Below are 17124 nucleotides of genomic sequence, written 5' to 3' on the forward strand. Positions count from 1 at the left end.
GAGGAAAAGCTTATTTGGGGGGGCTCATGGTTTCAGAGGTCAGTCCATAGAAGGCCAGCTCTCATAACCAAGTCATCCCGTCTCCTAGCTTTCTTGCATTGCTCCACACATGAGGTTTTGGGGGACACCTAATATTTAACCATAACACCTGGTAATCTTTGATTAGATGATTTTACCGTTTTGAGTCCTGGATACTTTGTTTTCCTATAAATATTCTTTTTTAAAAAATATTTATTTTTTAGGTTTAGTTGGACACAATATCTTTATTTTATTTTTATATGGTGCTGAGGATCAAACCCAGTGCCTCACGCATGCTAGGTGAGCACAGTACCACTTGAGCCACATCCCCAGCCCCAAATATTCTTGATTATTGTTCTGGGATATAATTTATTTGGAAATAGTTTGATTTTTGGGGGCTTTCCTTTAGATATTTATTTGGTAGAACTAGAGAATCCTTTAGTCTGTGGCTAATTATTTTCCTCTACTGAGGCAAGACTCTTCTTAGTACTCTGTTTAAAGACCTATGAATGATAGTTAATAGATAAATAGATCTATTTAAAGATGATTTAAAGACCTATGATGATGGGGCTGGGGATGTGGCTCAAGCGGTAGCGCGCTCACCTGACATGCGTGCGGCCCGGTTCGATCCTCAGCACCACATACAAAGATTTTGTGTCTGCCGATAACTAAAAAATAAATATTAAAATTCTCTCTCTCTCTCTCTCTCTTTCTCTCTCTTTAAAAAAAAAAAAGACCTATGATGAGGTTTTAAAGACTGCTTTTCTAGCTCTGGATATGAACTGTATATATTATTCCTTCTAAACTTTCAGGTGATTCTTTTCCCATCCTTGAGTAGTTACTTTACTTGTTTGAACTAATCAGTTAACCTACTGAATACTCAAGTGGGAGACCCCCTGCAGATCTGGGTTCTTTCTCCTCTCTGCTACCATTTCTTGTTAACTCTAGCTACCTTGGTCTCTTTAACTCAAGGAGACCACTAGACTCTTGTCTAATTTTCCCCTTCCTATTCCACAGCTTGAAAACTCTCTCAAAGCAATTAACTGGGGCAGTTTTAAGAGTTACCTCATTTATTTCCTGTTTGTCAGGGAGCACTACCCAATGTTTTAAAATTCATTTTTTCATGTATTTTGCCTGGTTTCTTTTTTCCTGTTATTTTAGGAAGGAGGGTAAAATCATTCCTTTTTACTACATCTTGGCTGAAGTGGAAGAGTAACTCTTTCTAAAAAAAAAATATTTGACTTGACTTTTTAAAAAAATATTTTAATCCAGAGAAAGCAATTGAGCTACGTCTGGCAAAAATTGACCATACTGCGATTCACCCACACTTACTTGACATGAAGATTGGACAAGGGAAGTATGAACCAGGCTTTTTCCCTAAGCTGCAGTCTGATGTACTTTCTACTGGGCCAACCAGCAACAAGTGAGTCAACCCCAGAAATTCCCTAACCTAGCTTCCAAGCCACAGAAGTAAGGGTCATTCATATCTGAGCTGGAGCTATTCCAAAGACCTCAGAATTTTATAAAGCAAATATGGAGAAGACCAGACTATGTAGGTTGTTCATTTGTTTGAATAAGAAGATAGGTGACAGAGTATGTCAGCTTCTGTCTCCACTGTGCAAATTGAAATAGCTGTACATGTCCAGAACCCACAAAAACCCAGGCTGCAGATGGTTTATAATAATCTCATGCCTGGATTGCATATATAGTTTTCAATAAGTGGTGGTTGAAATAATTGGAGCCTGAACTGAAAAAGATAACAGCTGGATTACTGTACTTCTAGAGATGAGTATGTGTGAGTTGAATGATTGTAGTTTTGGATCTATAGTTTTTTGTAGATGTTTCAATATAAATAAGTCTGTGTTCCTTGGGATGTTCTCTCATTCAGTTAATGCTTTTTTCCTTTCCCTTCGTTCTTCCTTTTTTTGTTCTATCAGAAAAATAAAGGCTGTTTTCAATTTAACAGTAATCACATGTGTAGTTAACACATTTATTGCAGAAAGTCCAAAATGTCAGCTCTTAGAGAAATCTTACTTTAAAGAGATCTTCAGTAATAAATTGACTCATTAGCTACCAATATTCTTCCAAATTCTCCAGGCTACCATTCCTGAGTATTATTTCTTTATTCTGAGAAAATATCTGTAATTTCTGGGTCCTTTTAAAATAAGAAACATATTAATTATATAAATTAATGGGATTTATTGTGACATTTCTGTATATTAGTTGTTGCTTTAATCTCTGACCTGTCTCTGGTGACTTCTTGGTGGTTTCCTGTGCCCAGCATTGGCCTCCTAGACATTCAGGTTTTCTCCTGTCAATTGACCTTACTCCTTTTTAGTGTTTTGTTTGTGTGTTTGTTTTTGGTTTTTGGTGCTGGAGTTGCACAGGCTAGGCAGGCACTCTGTCACTGAGTTACAACCACAGCCCATAGTGGAATGTTGTTAATTGCCTGCTTTGATTCTGTCAGGTGGACAAAAAGGAATGCCCCTGCCCAGTGGAGGCGGAAAGATCGGCAGAAGCAGCACACAGAACACCTACGTTTAGATAATGACCAGAGAGAGGTAAGATACTTAAGAATGACAAAGAATGACCCTATTATTTTGCTGTACACACCTTCTTTTTTATCACTTCTTTGGTCTCTGGTCTGATTCATTTATCCTAGTAGTAACCTCTTCCCCTAAAGAAAGGTTAATAATAGGTCTGGTTCTTGATATGTGATACTGGTCCTAAGTTATGATAATTCAGGATGGAGGATGTTGTGTAAATGGCAACTAGCCACTGACCTTGTGGATCCTCTCCATACTTGTGCATGATACAGACTCACTGGTTGGGAAGAAATTTTTAAAGTTGGTGAGGCATTTTTTGTTTTTGTGGTAGGAAAGGAGTTAATTTTTAAATTATTAGAGTGAAAATGAGGAAAGTGAACTTGGATTAATGCTGCGAATCTCTGAATCTGAGGAGCAAGGGCATTTGTTCCTATTTTTTTGATATCTTAATTTAAAATGTTTAATCTTGACCTTTTTTCTTAGGGGACTGAAAGAGGGGGATGATGTGCTTGGGGACTGAGGATTCTCAAATTTACCTCTTGAATCCTCAGTGCTTGCAAGCTGGGTTTCTCCGCTCTACTATAATTTGTTTCTAATAAAGTTTCTAGTTCTAAACTTCAGGGTGGAGAGCCTGCCTTCATAGTTGCAGAGAAGTTGTGAAAATGGGGCTTTACCTTAGAAGCCTATTTCAAGGAACTTCTTTTTGAGAGAAAACCCTATAATTTTTATTTTACACAGATATAACCCAATAAAGCATATGGTTTTCACATGTGTCTGTCACTTCAGTGAGTAGGAAAACAATGTTTTGCCTTTGCTGTTTCTTTTCCTTTTTTTGCTACCAGGGATTGAACCTAGGGCACTTAACCACTTAGCCACATCCCCAGCCCTTTTAATATTTTTATTTAGAGACAAGGTCTTTCTAAGTTGCTTAGGGCCTTGCTAAGTTCCTGAGGCTGGTCTTGAACTTGTGATCCTCTTGCCTCAGTCTCAAGCTGCTGGTATTATAGGTGAGCACCACTGCACATGGCTGCTTTTACTATTTCTTAAAGGAATAGATGATAACTGGAAGGTTTGAATATGAATGTTTAACTGTTGAACTACAGGATATAGTCTTGCTTAGATTTTTTCGTAAAGGTGGCATAAGAAGTGTTAGTATTGGTGTTGTTTTAAAACTGACCCCTGTTGGTACAGTTGAGAATTCAACATGTCAATTAAAAAAAAAAAAAAAAGAGAGGGAGAAAAGAAAAAGAAAAAAACAGAAACTTCTGTGTCTTCCATCTCACCTCTGTATTACTCTTTTCAGCAGTATTTTGAATGTGCTTTTTGTTCAAAATCTCTTGAGGTAAGCACTTTGAAATATAAAGATGACAAGGAGGTAGCCTTGGCCTCAGAGAATTTCAGTTTATTAAGGGGGAAAGTCAAGTAATCAATGAACAAAACTGCTTGCAGTGGGAGCCAGCATCTGTTTCTACATCAACCTCTAAGCCTTGGAGATTGATAGACTTGTTAGAAGAGAAGAGTAAATGACAGGCTCTAAAGCTTGGTGTATGAATATTTTGGGCACATATTTTGGAGGGGAGAGGTACAGAAGATAGCTAGCAAGTTAGGAGATGGATAGCAATAGTCCAGATGATAGGAATTAAATTCAAACCTTGAATTTAATTGATGATAGTGGCAGATTAAGGGGCTACTACACAGAGTGGACAGAATTGTGCAGCTAGAGAAAAATATGAGGGAAGGGAGAAGAGAAGTATAGGGTAAAAATGTTGGTTGTGAACCTGGGAAGTTACTAAGGAGATGTAATTGTGTAGTTTACTGTATTGATGTGGATTTTATGTCTAAACAAATAGCACAAGGAAAATCACCAGTATATTGTAGAAAAGTAGTTGTTTTGAGTGTATAGTCTTATTTTCTCATGCCTTAACTTATTATTTTTATTTTTTATTTATTTGAGCATATGGAGTACTAGGGATGAACCCAGGGCATCACACATGCTATTAGTAAGCCCTCTACTAATAAGCTATATTCTCTGCCCACAGGCCCTAATTTAGGAAGGTTAGAAAGAGATATCTTTGGTATGGGCAGAAGAGTAATTTCTCTCAATTTGATGGAAAAAATGATTTTCTCAAGGTATTCTGAGATTTGATTGGATTTGCACATTGAGCTAGGCATACTGTAGCCATGTTTTTTTTTTTTTTTGCCTCTTATATCTTTAAATCACACAGATATAGTACTCATGTAGTTCTTTATCGGCAAAAATAGAAATCGTATTATCTCAGTTTTTCCATTTTTTACAGAATTGCCTTTTAAACTTTCTGCTCCTGACCTTATCTGAACCAAGAAAAGGGAGCAAGAAAATGTGAGGTGATAGTGCCCTCTTCAGGCACCCATCCTTGTTGGTCACTTATGAGCTTTTTATTTTTCTGTTTGATGTAGAAGTATATCCAGGAAGCCAGAAATATGGGCAGCACCATCCGCCAGCCCAAACTGTCCAACCTCTCTCCATCAGTCATTGCCCAAACCAACTGGAAGTTTGTAGAGGGCTTGCTGAAGGAGTGCCGCAATAAGGTGAGCTTTGGTGCTTCTGCATGCGTGTCGTTTCCCTTAGCAACAAAAGGAGACCATTGCTTGGCTCTGACCACTGCCTTTCTTTTTTTTTTTTTTTTTTTTTTTTTTTGATACTAGGGATTGAACTCAGGGGCACTCAACTACTGAGCCACATTCCCAGCCCTATTTTGTATTTTATTTAGAGACAGGGTCTCACTGAGTTGCTTGGCACTTCACTTTGCTGAGGCTAGCTTTGAATTCTGATCCTTCTGTCTCGGCCTCCTGAGTCGCTGGGATTACAGGCATGTGCCACCATGCCTAGCTGACCACTCCTTCTTGATTTAAAAAATACTGTTATATAATGGGATAAAACTAATTGTAAGATCCTGTTAACCTGGAATTAATTGTATTGTTTTAAATAGCATAATACCATTGAGTGCAAATATGCTTTGCATGATATTAGCTTAATATATAATTTTAAAAATTGAAAGATAGATGTAGGGTCTTTTTATTTATTTATTTTGGTATTGGGGATTGAGTTCAGGTACTTTATCACTGAGCTACACCCCCAGTCTTTTTTTTTTTTGAGACAGGATCTTGCTAAGTTGTCAAGGGTTTCACTAAATTGCTGAGGGTGGCCTTGAACTTGTGATCCTCCTGTCCCAGCCTTCAGGGTCTCTGGGATTACAAGCATGTGACACCATGCTGGCAGATATCTGAGATTTTCCATGCAAAGTTATCTTTCCTGCAATCAAAACATTGGTAATGCTACATTTCTTGAAAGAGTGTTCCTTCATTGTCTCTGAAACTCATTCGCAAGTTTTGAGATACAAGTCCAGGCAGTGACAGCTTTATGTGTCCACTGCCTGGATAAATGATGACTGTGAAAGGCATGCCATTTTCAGACATAGTACTATGTGGGAAAATGTTGTGCTTAGAATTGAAGAAATATAGTAAACAGTCTTAACACCATCAAGTTTTGGCAAGCATGTGAAACAGCAGGTGCAATCTTCGTTGGAAGTACAAATTGATACGGTCACTTTGGAAAACAGCATAACATTATGTAGTAATTCTTCTCTTAGGTATATTGCCTGGAGAAACTCTTGCAGTGTGTCCTGGGAGATAAGTATAAGAAGTTTAGAGCACCATTCTTTGTAATAGTCCCAAACTTGGGAAAAAAAAAAAACAAAAACAAAGGCCAATCATTAGGACAATTAATAAATGATGTGAGGCTTTTTCATTCAATACATGCTATACAGCAGTAGAACCAGGTGACATTTATACCCATCAACTTGGATGAATTTCATAAACCCAAAGTTGAATGAAAAACCAAATCATAAAAGAAAAATACAAGCAAAACTAAATTATATTGTTCAGGGATTCCCATATACAGGGCAATTATTTCCTTAATTTTGTTTAGTTTCATTGTATAAGTTGTCATTTCAAGGGTGAAAAGGTGATTGGAAGAGGACACATAGGGTGCCTTAAAGGTGTAGACGGACTGTTTTATTTTTTAACCTGGGTGTTTTAACACATAAACACCCACAATATATTTTACAAAAAAAAAAAATGAGTAACACTGGAAAGAAATGACAAAATATTAAGAGTTGTTGCTTCTTCAGGGTAGTTTGAGGGGTGTTTATTTTCCCTGCTTTTTAGATTTTTAGATGTTACAAATTTATAGCATAATTAAATATTACTTAAGAACTTGGACTCAAGATTCAGGCAGATTTGGGTTCAAAAGCCAGATCTACTCCTTTACTGTGTGACTTTGGACAAGTAATTTAAATTTTCTTGCAATTTACACATCAGTAAATTGAGAATGATAATAGTTATCTTTTGAAATTGTTGAGAGGCTTAAATGAGATAATGTAATGCTTAGTATAGCACCTAACACATATTTAATAAAAATTGTGATTATCATTACACAGATTTTTTTGATTATAGTTTTATAATAAGCATTTGAAGATTTTTATTAATTATCCTCATTTTTTAATCCTCTTGACAGTTATTTCAGATATATTTCTAGGTTATATGTATGCTTGAAGTTTTATTTAAGGTTATGTAAATAGAATCAGGATGTGAGAGGTGAGTATGACTGAAAGATTTTATTTGATTCTTTCCATTTTATAAATGCAAAAGCTGAATCCAGAGTGATGAAATCACTTGCTGAGGATCCTATGGTGATTGCTATGTTCTCATTTTTTTTCTTAACTAAACTTTTAAAGTATGCACTCCTGCAACCTGACATGTATGGGTATACTGTGTCCCTTAGGCTTATTTATTTTGTCCCTCCCAGACTAGTGGGCATACTGTGCAGGCTGCCACAGCTCTCTCTAGTTGTACATGATCCTGCTCATTGTGATTATCTATCCTACTAACTGATTCCTAGACCAAGAGAATGCTGGTGGAGAAGATGGGTCGAGAGGCTGTGGAGCTAGGACATGGGGAGGTGAACATCACTGGGGTGGAAGAAAACACCTTGATTGCTAGCCTCTGTGACCTCCTGGAGAGGATTTGGAGCCATGGGCTACAAGTGAAACAGGTAATGGATGTGTGTAACCTCTTCTGTTGAGCAAACTACCTTCCTGACTTTATTTGCTAGCCTCTCTCCAAACTCCTTTTCTCCAGCTGACTGGCTTTGAAGAGTGGTGCATACTGCTTATGGAATGAGACATGAAATAGCTGAATAAACAAATGTGATCCAAACTTTTTTTAAAAAAAGTAAACTTCAAAAATCTGTGTTTGTCATTCATTAAAAGTGGCATGGGAGTAAAGGTGAAGGCTAATCTGTTAGCTCCTGTTTAACAGTGGTACTTGCCTGGAGGTAGAGAAAGAACTTGGAGCTCAGAAAGTATCAAACATACTCTAAGGATCTTTCACTAATTATACATTCCCAGTGGAAAAAGGTTTGTAATTAACATTTCTTTTATAAGTAGATGATTTAGCCAGTTAAGATTTGAGAGAAGTTGAATGTTTGATTTTTACCACTTAATACCCAGAGAATTTCCTTATTTCAAAATACTATACTTTCAACTGCTAATCAAGATGCTTTGGATTGGGGTGGTGGCTCAGTGGTAGAGCACTTGCCTTGCACATGTGAAACACTGAGTTTGATCCTTAGCACCACATAAAAATAAACAAAATGAAGAGATTTTTTTAAAAGATGCTTATCTTTTTTTTTTAAATTTGAAAGGAACTTGAACATTTTCATAAAGCACATTTATCATGAAAAAGTTAGAAAATAAATTTTAGTATCTAGAAACTATTTATTCAGATCTTACAGACATTGTTGTAGGCACATGAGATACTTCAGTGAACAAAGTAGAAGATCTGTCTTCATGGAGTTTCTGTTCTGATGGGTATGGCCACAGTGTGTCCTATCTGTCCTTTAAAACATTTCTCTGCTCAAATGCCTATCCACATGCAGCAGTATACTTATCCAATGGACCATAATTTCATACCTACCATTATCATTTATTAAAGTAAAAAATATAGTAACAAATGTTATCAAATATGTGGAGAATTTGGAACCTTTGTCAGTTCTGGTGGGAATGTAAAATGGTGCAGCTACATTAGAAAACAGTCTGGCAGTTCCTCAGAATGTTAAGATGGTTATCATAGGACACAGCAAGTCCACTTCCAGATATGTACTCAAGAGAAGTGAAAACATAATGTCTACACAAACACTTATACACAAATGCTGATAGCAGTATTATTCAGCAGTATTATTCATCATGGCCAAAGAGTGGAAACAATCCAACTGTTTATCAGCTGGTGAGTGAATAAAAGTGATATATCCCATATAAGGGGATGTTATTCAGCACATATATTGAAGTACAAATATATGGTATAACCTGTATATCAGATACCCAGAACAGGCAAATCCTTGATAGAAAATAGATAAAGCATTTCTAGAGGCTTAGAGGAGGGAAAGAATGGGGAGTGACTGCTAAGGTAGATGGTTTTCTTTTGGGGGTGATGAAATTTTCTAAAATTAGATAGTGGTGATGGTTGGACAATGTGAATATACTAAAAACCAGATTTTTTGTGTGTTTGTGCAGAAATTGGCACATTTTTAAAAGTATGAATTTTATGGTAATGTGAATTATGACTCAGTAAAGCTGTTTTAAAAAAATCCAAATGGGATCATACTGTACCTACTGTGTCTTGTTTTGTTTTCGGTAGCAGAGATTGAACCCAGGGTTGTTTAACCATGGAGCCACATCCTCAGCCCTTTTTATTTTTTATTTGAGACAGGGTCTTGCTAAGTTGCTTAGGACTTTGCTAAGTGCTGAGCCTGGCCTCAAACCTGTGATCCTCCTGCCTTAGCCTCCTAAGTTGCTGGGATTTTAGGTGTGTGCCACCTTGCCTGGCCCTAATGTTTTATACTTGATTTTTTTTCACCTCATATCTTTACCACATCCCAACCATTTTTAGGTGATAATTATGTATTTAAGAGCTATATTTAAGACAATAAATCAGAGCTGGGTTTGAAGTATAATTCCTATTTAATACTTTGTGAAACTGAGCAAGGTACCTAAATTCTCTAAGCCTATTTTCTCTTATATGCAATAGAGTTTTTTTTTGTTTTGTTTTGTTTTTTAAAGAGAGAGGGAGAGAGAGAGAGAATTTTAATATTTATTTTTTAGTTATCAGCGGACACAACATCTTTGTTTTGTATATGGTGCTGGGGATTGAACCCGGGCCGCACGCATGCCAGGCGAGTGTGCTACTGTTTGAGCCACATCCCCAGCCCCTGCAATAGAGTTTTAAAAATGCTCACCTTTGTAGGGTTCTTATAAGGATTTGATAAGGTAATTAAAAAGTACTAAGCTCAGGGTTAGGGTTGTGGCTCAGTGGTAGAGCACTTGCCTAGTATGTATGAGCACTGGGTTCAATTCTCAGCACTGCATATAAATAAATGAATAAAATAAAGGTCCATCAACATCTTAAAAAAAAAAAAAAGGCACTAAACTCTGGGAGGTTCTCTGAAAATGTTTTAGTTATTCTAAAATCTGTTTTAATTACTCTCTAGCCATTGTTGGTCATTTAATTTTTTTCTGTTTTTTTTCAGTATTATAAGTAATATTGTGATCATGGAATTTTTTAAATATTAAAAAAACTGTGTAGTGAATTCCTAAAATTTTGAGGGTTCTTGTAGTATAGTAGTGACAATTTGAACAATTGAGTCAGTAAGGCTTGGGTTTGAATCGTGGATTGACTAAATGACTTTAAGTAAGTGATATGCAATTTGTAAGTTTTTTCTCCAAACCGCCAAGAGGTATATAGTTAACAAAACCTGCCTTCCAGGGTTGTTGTGATAATTATATGTAATAAAAAATAAGAACCTGGCCTGTGATGAGCATGCTACACATGATAGCTGTTGTTATGAAGCATTTGGTTTTTTTCTTCTGTAACAAGTGAGGAGAGTACATATAATCCTTTTATTTTCATCTCTTCCAGATTTTTAAAAAAACATATAACCTCAAAAACTTTTAATATTTACCATAAAAATCTCTAGAGAGTTAGGCTTTTTCCTACATTTTAGAAAACAGTACTTTATCAAGCTAGGTGTGGTGGCAAACACCTGTAATCTTAGCAACTTGGGAGGTTGAGGCCAAAGAGTTCAAAGCCAGCCTCAGCAGCTTAGTGAGGCACTTAGTGACTCAGCGAGACCCTGTCTCTAAATAAAATATAAAAAAGGGTTGGGGATGTGGTTCAATGGTTAAGCACCCCTTGGTTCAATCTCTGATACAAAAAAAAAAAAAAAAAAAGGAGGGGGAAATAGTACCTTATCACTACTTGTTCTAAATCTGTCCTCTGAGGCTTTGTAGCATATTCTGCAAGAATTCTCATAGCATTACTCATTTCTTTTGGAGTCCTTTTGATTCCTCTCTCATTTTGGTAGATGGTAAGAAAACAAATGCAAAATAATAAGGACTTTATAGTTGTGGTTCCATTTTGTTGAGTCCTAGCCCTAGAACTCCAAACATGAAGCAATGACGCTACTACCAGAGGAAAGTGGTGGTTTGTGCTTGCTGGGAGGACATTTATGTTCTCAGTGATAATTGTTCAGCTGGAGATTTACTCGGTTGGATTTGTACCAACGTGCTCTCCTTAGTTCTTTATTTTGCTAGCCTGTGTATAGACCACCTTCCTCCTGCTAAAGCATTCTTCACTCATGTTCTGGTCCAGAGGTCACATCCTATTCCTTTCTCTCCTCCATTATGCATCCAGATGATGACTAAATTCAGTCTTAGAGGGTGATCTGTTTTGGGGCATCTTACTAAGCAATTACTTATATTACCTGCTGAGAAAGTAGAGAACCCAAATAGTAATGTTTACTGCTGATCTCTTAAAATTTCATTATCAGCCTTGTCTGCTTGCATGCAGTGGTGCCTGCAGCAAATCTCATAAAACCTCTGTTATCCTCACCACTCTCTTGTCTTTTAGTGAAAGAGATGAGCTTTCATCTCTAGTGTGTTTTTCTGGCAATTAGAGGTGAAGTTTGGTTTTTCATACTGGTTTTTGTAGCTGCTGTCATTTGTAGCTGCTGTTTGTAGCTGCTGGGAACTGATCTATGCAAAAGGGTTCTCATCTTTTCGTGCTTAAGGAACTCTTAAAGAGTCTTGTGCTGTATAATGCATGGCCATATTCCTACAATAATAAGGCTGTATTGAACCTTGAAGTCTCCAGCAACCCCTTTACAAAAGAGGGAAAAAAAGCCAGATGTAGTGATACATGCCTGTAATTCCAGCTACTTGGGAACCTGAGGAATCATTATATTAATCATAGTTGATTTGCACTTAAGAGCTAGCCTACCTTCCTGCAAATTTCTTCAACTATACCTTCAATAGTAAATCCTCATCATAGTGGTGACTTATTATCTCCAGTCTGCAGTAAGGACAGGAAATTCAGAAGCTATCACAAAATCTCATTCTCTGGATGTATGTTCTATGCATAAACCATTATGCTCTGCCCAGGCTGACCTTCAACTAAGAAATCATTTAGAGGTTCACAGGTTATTAACCTTTTTATTTTCTTTCTTATCCACTGGTCCCTTCCCAGGCTCTCTTGGACATTTCCTTTCTGTTCTTAATGGGGGAGTTTCCTTTTTCTGTTCACTTTTATTCTTTTGTTTCTCCTGGGTTTTTAGTAAGGGGATATATGTGTATACATTGTGTTTGGGGATATTGGGATTTGAAACAAGAAATAGTACAGATATCCCCCCAACTCCCAATACTGGGGATTGAACCCAGGGACATTCTACCACTGATGTATACCCTTTTTATTTTTCATTTTGGGAGAAGGTCTTGCCAAGCTGCTGAGGTTGGCTTTGAGCTTGCTATCCTCTTGCCTTAATCTCCATTTTAGCTGGAGTTACAGGTGTCCATCACCACACCCAGAGCTGTACAGATCCTTTTTAGCAAAAGCCTGAATGTATATGTTGGAAGCCTCAACCTCTAAAAACTGAACTAACAGGTCCCTTACATTAATTCCAGGGGAAATCAGCATTATGGTCTCACCTGTTACATTATCAGGAAAACCGGCAGAGAAAACTCACATCAGGAAGCCTCAGTACCTCAGGTAAGTTGTTCTCTGCACCATTGTGGTGAAATCTCTTCATCTACTTTCCGACCCCTCACTGGAGTGATCGATCATCTGTAGCCAACTGTTTAAGGCCAGTGAAGCCTTTGCTCTTTTTATATGGAGCCATCAGACTTCCCAGAACCACAGAACATACCAAAGCCATGGGGTTTGCTTTCATTGTATGTTCCTATACCCTTTTTAAAAAATTATTTTTTTTAATTTATTTATTTTTATGTGGAGTTAAGGATTGAACCCAGTGCCTCATACATGTTAAGCAAGTGCTCTGCTACTGAGCTATAGCCCCAGGTCTTCTACACCCTTTTGATCAGCGACAGAAAAATTAAATAGCAAGAGGCCAGGCTTAGAATGAATTGAGGTTTTACTGAAGTGCTGGTGTCCTATATTTGGAGGAAGTGGTTTTTAGAGTCTTTTATTTCTCTGACGTGTACATTGAGATTATCATTCCTATTAAGTCAGTGTCCTTCCTTAGAACTAAAAGTCAACACCCTAATGTACATAATCTTTTATTCTTCCTTTCTGTTTCTAGTTTTATAAAAATGTCAAGTTTGTAGGGACTATAGACCTCATATAGTCCAGGCCCTTTATTTTATGAGAGAAAAATGGGGTCCAGAAGGGAATTGAGTTTACTTAAGATCACGCAGTAAATTAATAGAAGAGGCCAGATTAGGAGCCAGACCTCTTGTTTTCTGGTCTAGTGTTCTTTATATCATCCTACAGTACCTCTTCCAGAACAGTCTCCTTCCTTTTACTTCTTGGATGCATGTCATCTTGGCACTATGTTTTGTTTTCCCCTCTTTCACTAGAGTTTCTTTACTTTTCTTTAATATTCTTAATTTAATGATAAAGATCAGTTAAATGGGGTGAAAAATGGACAACTCTTCACCCTTGAACTGAATGTGGGCAGATAATTGACTGAAAACCAGGAACAAGAGTTCCCTAGGTAGCCTTATGAGAATTTTTTTTGGTCTGCTTTCTGGATATGAGAGCAAAGAGTCATCTCAGGAAAGCTGTACAAGTTATTGCTAAGGTATAAACTATAGCCAAAAGTTCTGAACAATTTGCTGATGAAAACACTAATTTTTTAGCTGGATGTGGTGACACACATCTATAATCCCAGTGACTCAGGGGACTGAAACAGGAGGATCCCAAGTTGGAGGCTAACCTCAGCAACTTGGTGAGACCCTCAGTAATTTAACAAGATACAGTATACTCATACAGTATACCCATACTGAGATTTAGCTAGTGGCCATTTTAGTGAAACTCTGCCTCAAAATAATAAGTACTGGGAATAAGGAAGTAGCACAGTGGTGGAGTGCCCCTGGGTTCAAGCCCTAGTACAGAAAAGACAGGAAGAAAGAAAAGAAGGAAGTGAGAGAAGGAAGAAGGGAAGGAAGAAGAAAAGGAAACCCCACTAAATTTTAAACACTGGGTCAAACATGAAGGTATTGTAGCTTCTCTTCTCCTAGAGGGCATAAATATTTGGCAACAGGTGCTTGACACCTTCTCTTGGCTGTATTTTGAAGCCAGAACATGACATGAGTGGTAGCTTCAAGTGGAAGCACTGCTTCCATGGATTATGATGAGTGATTAGGAGCCAGGAGATGTGTGTTCCAATCCTGACTTTGTGACTTGGTGACCGAGGCAAAGCAGCTAACTTCTCTGAACTTTAGTTTCTTCTGCTATTTAGTAGGGAAATTGTGATATCTTCTTTGGCTGTATTATTAGTTAATAGAGAATTGAATAATATGCATAAAATATAAAATCTGATCTCTAGTGGGAACCTAACAAATATTTATGAGCTCTTTTTTCCCCCAAAAGAACGATGGAGGCAATTTATTAGACACATTTTTGTCTGGTCAAAACAATTTGTCATTTAAGGTGAAATGATTTCTTAAGGCATTACCAATTTACCATCTGTTTCCCATAGAAATTTGTGGTTTGAGCCAGACAAAGTGGTTTATACCTGTAATCCAACAACTCGGTAGGCTTGAGGCAGGAAGATCCTAAGTTTGAGGTTAGCTTCAGCAACTTAGTGAGACCCTTAGTGATGCTGTCTCAAAAAAAAAAAAAAAAAAAAGAGCTGGGGATTTAGCTCAGTGGTAAAACACCCTGGGTTCAATCTCCAGTACAAAAAATAAAAGAAAAAAAGAAAGATTAATTTGTGATTTGAGATGAAGGAGAATAATTTACCTATTTGGATATTCAGATGTCTTTGGACATAACCAACTTTGTTGTTCTAGGAATACTTCTTGATTCAGAACGGAGGAAGTCTGATGCCAGCTCAGTCATGTCTCCCCTGAGAATCTCCCTGATTCAGGATATGAGGTCAGTCTGGGCTCACATGTAATAAACCACTAAAATCCTGTTTTCAGTTGTTGCTTAGGTGTCTACCTTAGATAACATAATCTCAGTGGCTATTACAGTATCTCAGCTCTCCAGGAAGCCCTCCTTATTGATCTTGTGCTTCATGATACATTTGAACTGTTTGGTTTTCTGGCATTTTTGGAGAACTATTCCAGGTGCAGGAGAGTATGTCAAGGTTCCAGGGTTACACCCTACCCCTTTTTTTTGAGGGCTATTCTCTTTTTTCCCCACAAAATTATGATGATCCTGCCTGGTAAATTCACATGGTTGCCCCAATTTGAAGAATAAGAGAGATGGAGTCTCCCGGGATGGGATAAAGCTTCCTTACCAGAATCTTTTGGCTTTACATGTGAGATATTGGCAGTGAGTGCATCTCCTGCTCCACCCTCCACTTCCTTTTTTTATTTCCCCTTTAGGCACATCCAGAACATTGGAGAAATCAAGACTGATGTGGGAAAGGCCAGAGCATGGGTGCGACTGTCCATGGAAAAAAAATTACTTTCCAGACACCTGAAACAGCTTCTTTCAGACCACGAGCTCACCAAGTAAGGTCACTCCACAGAATAGAACCAGATTAACCAGGAAAGGTGGGAAAGATTGGAAACCCCACTATGGAACAGGGGAGTATTCAATATGTCATTTCTGCTGCATTCAGCTAACCTCGGCTTGCCTATGAGATTTTTGCATTATTCTTCTCCATCTTTATTTGTAGAAAAGTATTTCTGCTCTCTTTTCCCTTTATTCTCAATCTTCATGCCTACAACTAGCTTTCTTAAAGAGGTAACAAAAAGGATGAGGTATTCTTCTTTCTTAAGGTGACATGTATTAACTCTTAATATAAGGTTTTTTCCTTTGTCTTCTGTCCTGAGGAGCAAAGGATTAGAGAATTAAAAGGAAACTTCTCTTATCTCTTGTTCTGTCCTGAACCCAAGGTCAGCCCAAAGCAACCAGTTTTTTGTTCTTCCTGTTTGGTTTCTGAGTCTTGCAGGAGCTTAGAAGGGACTTTCAGATAACACTCGGGAACTTCTTCCTCCACAGCTTCTACCCAGAAAGAGGGAGGGTGACCAAGGCTCTCACTTTCCCAGGAGCAATTAAACCTGCAGTTCTTTCTTTTGATTTTCTTTTTTAATCCTCTGCATTTTTCCCCCTATACCCTAGATATTAGAGGAAGACGGGAGAAAGGCTGTCCTTCCTTTTCCATCTTTCTTTTTTTTTTTTTACATTTATTTTTTAGTTTTCGGCGGACCCAACATCTTTGTATGTGGTGCTGAGGATCGAACCCGGGCCACACACATGCCAGGCGAGCGCGCTACCACTTGAGCCACATCCCCAGCCCCTCCATCTTTCCTTGATGACCGTCTCACTGGTTTCATCATCCCTGATTTCTAGATATATTTGGCTCTTTTTCATTGGCAAGCCTGTTGGGTCTTTTTTTTTTTTCCCCTTAAGCATCCTCTCAAGGTGTCCTTTATTATGTGATTTTTATGAACGATATCGCAGAGGAGTAGACCTTGGAGAAATTTTGTGTAAGCAAATTGATTAAATTTGAAGATCTGTTTTATTAAATGAATAATATATCTTGAACTGTTTATTATGTGTGTAAATCATTGAAAGAAACCAGGTTTAAAACCTTGATAGGTTAAGTTGGGAAGGAGCAATTCTTTTGATTCTCTAAAGGGACAAATAATGTTTAGGAATAAAATTTGAAGAGTGGACTGGATATGGTGGTGCATGCCTATAATCCCAGTGGCTCAAAAGGCTGAGGCAGGAGGATTGCAAGTTTGAGGCCAGCCTCAGCAACTTAATAAGGGCCTAAGCAACTTAGCAAGACCCTGTCTCAAAATAAAAAAGAAGGGTTGTGATCAATCCCTGGTACCAAAATAATAAATAAATAATCCCTGGTGCCAAATAAATAAATAAAAATAAGAATTGAAGATCAGGAGGACAACTGAGAGAAAACAAGTAAACAGGTAAGCTTACCATTTGGAAGGGAAATGTTTGCACACCAGATTCTAGAAGACAGTTTGTGTCCTGG

The 17124-nt window shown here is 37.6% G+C and overlaps 1 protein-coding gene across 3 annotated transcripts in view; it reads left to right on the forward strand.

Annotated features, from left to right (window-relative positions):
* Dennd5a (DENN domain containing 5A) overlaps positions 1-17124 on the forward strand; it is an 89077-nt gene that overhangs the window by 61850 nt on the left and 10103 nt on the right. For all 3 annotated transcript variants that reach the window (XM_078046512.1, XM_078046513.1, XM_040284772.2), the window contains 7 exons: positions 1291-1441; positions 2486-2579; positions 5001-5132; positions 7504-7656; positions 12617-12701; positions 14966-15050; positions 15506-15634. In XM_078046512.1, coding sequence (XP_077902638.1) covers positions 1291-1441; positions 2486-2579; positions 5001-5132; positions 7504-7656; positions 12617-12701; positions 14966-15050; positions 15506-15634 — 829 coding nt within the window. The remainder of the gene's footprint in view (positions 1-1290; positions 1442-2485; positions 2580-5000; positions 5133-7503; positions 7657-12616; positions 12702-14965; positions 15051-15505; positions 15635-17124) is intronic.

Source organism: Ictidomys tridecemlineatus, chromosome 4 (assembly GCF_052094955.1).
Source record: "Ictidomys tridecemlineatus isolate mIctTri1 chromosome 4, mIctTri1.hap1, whole genome shotgun sequence".
NCBI lineage: Eukaryota > Metazoa > Chordata > Mammalia > Rodentia > Sciuridae > Ictidomys > Ictidomys tridecemlineatus.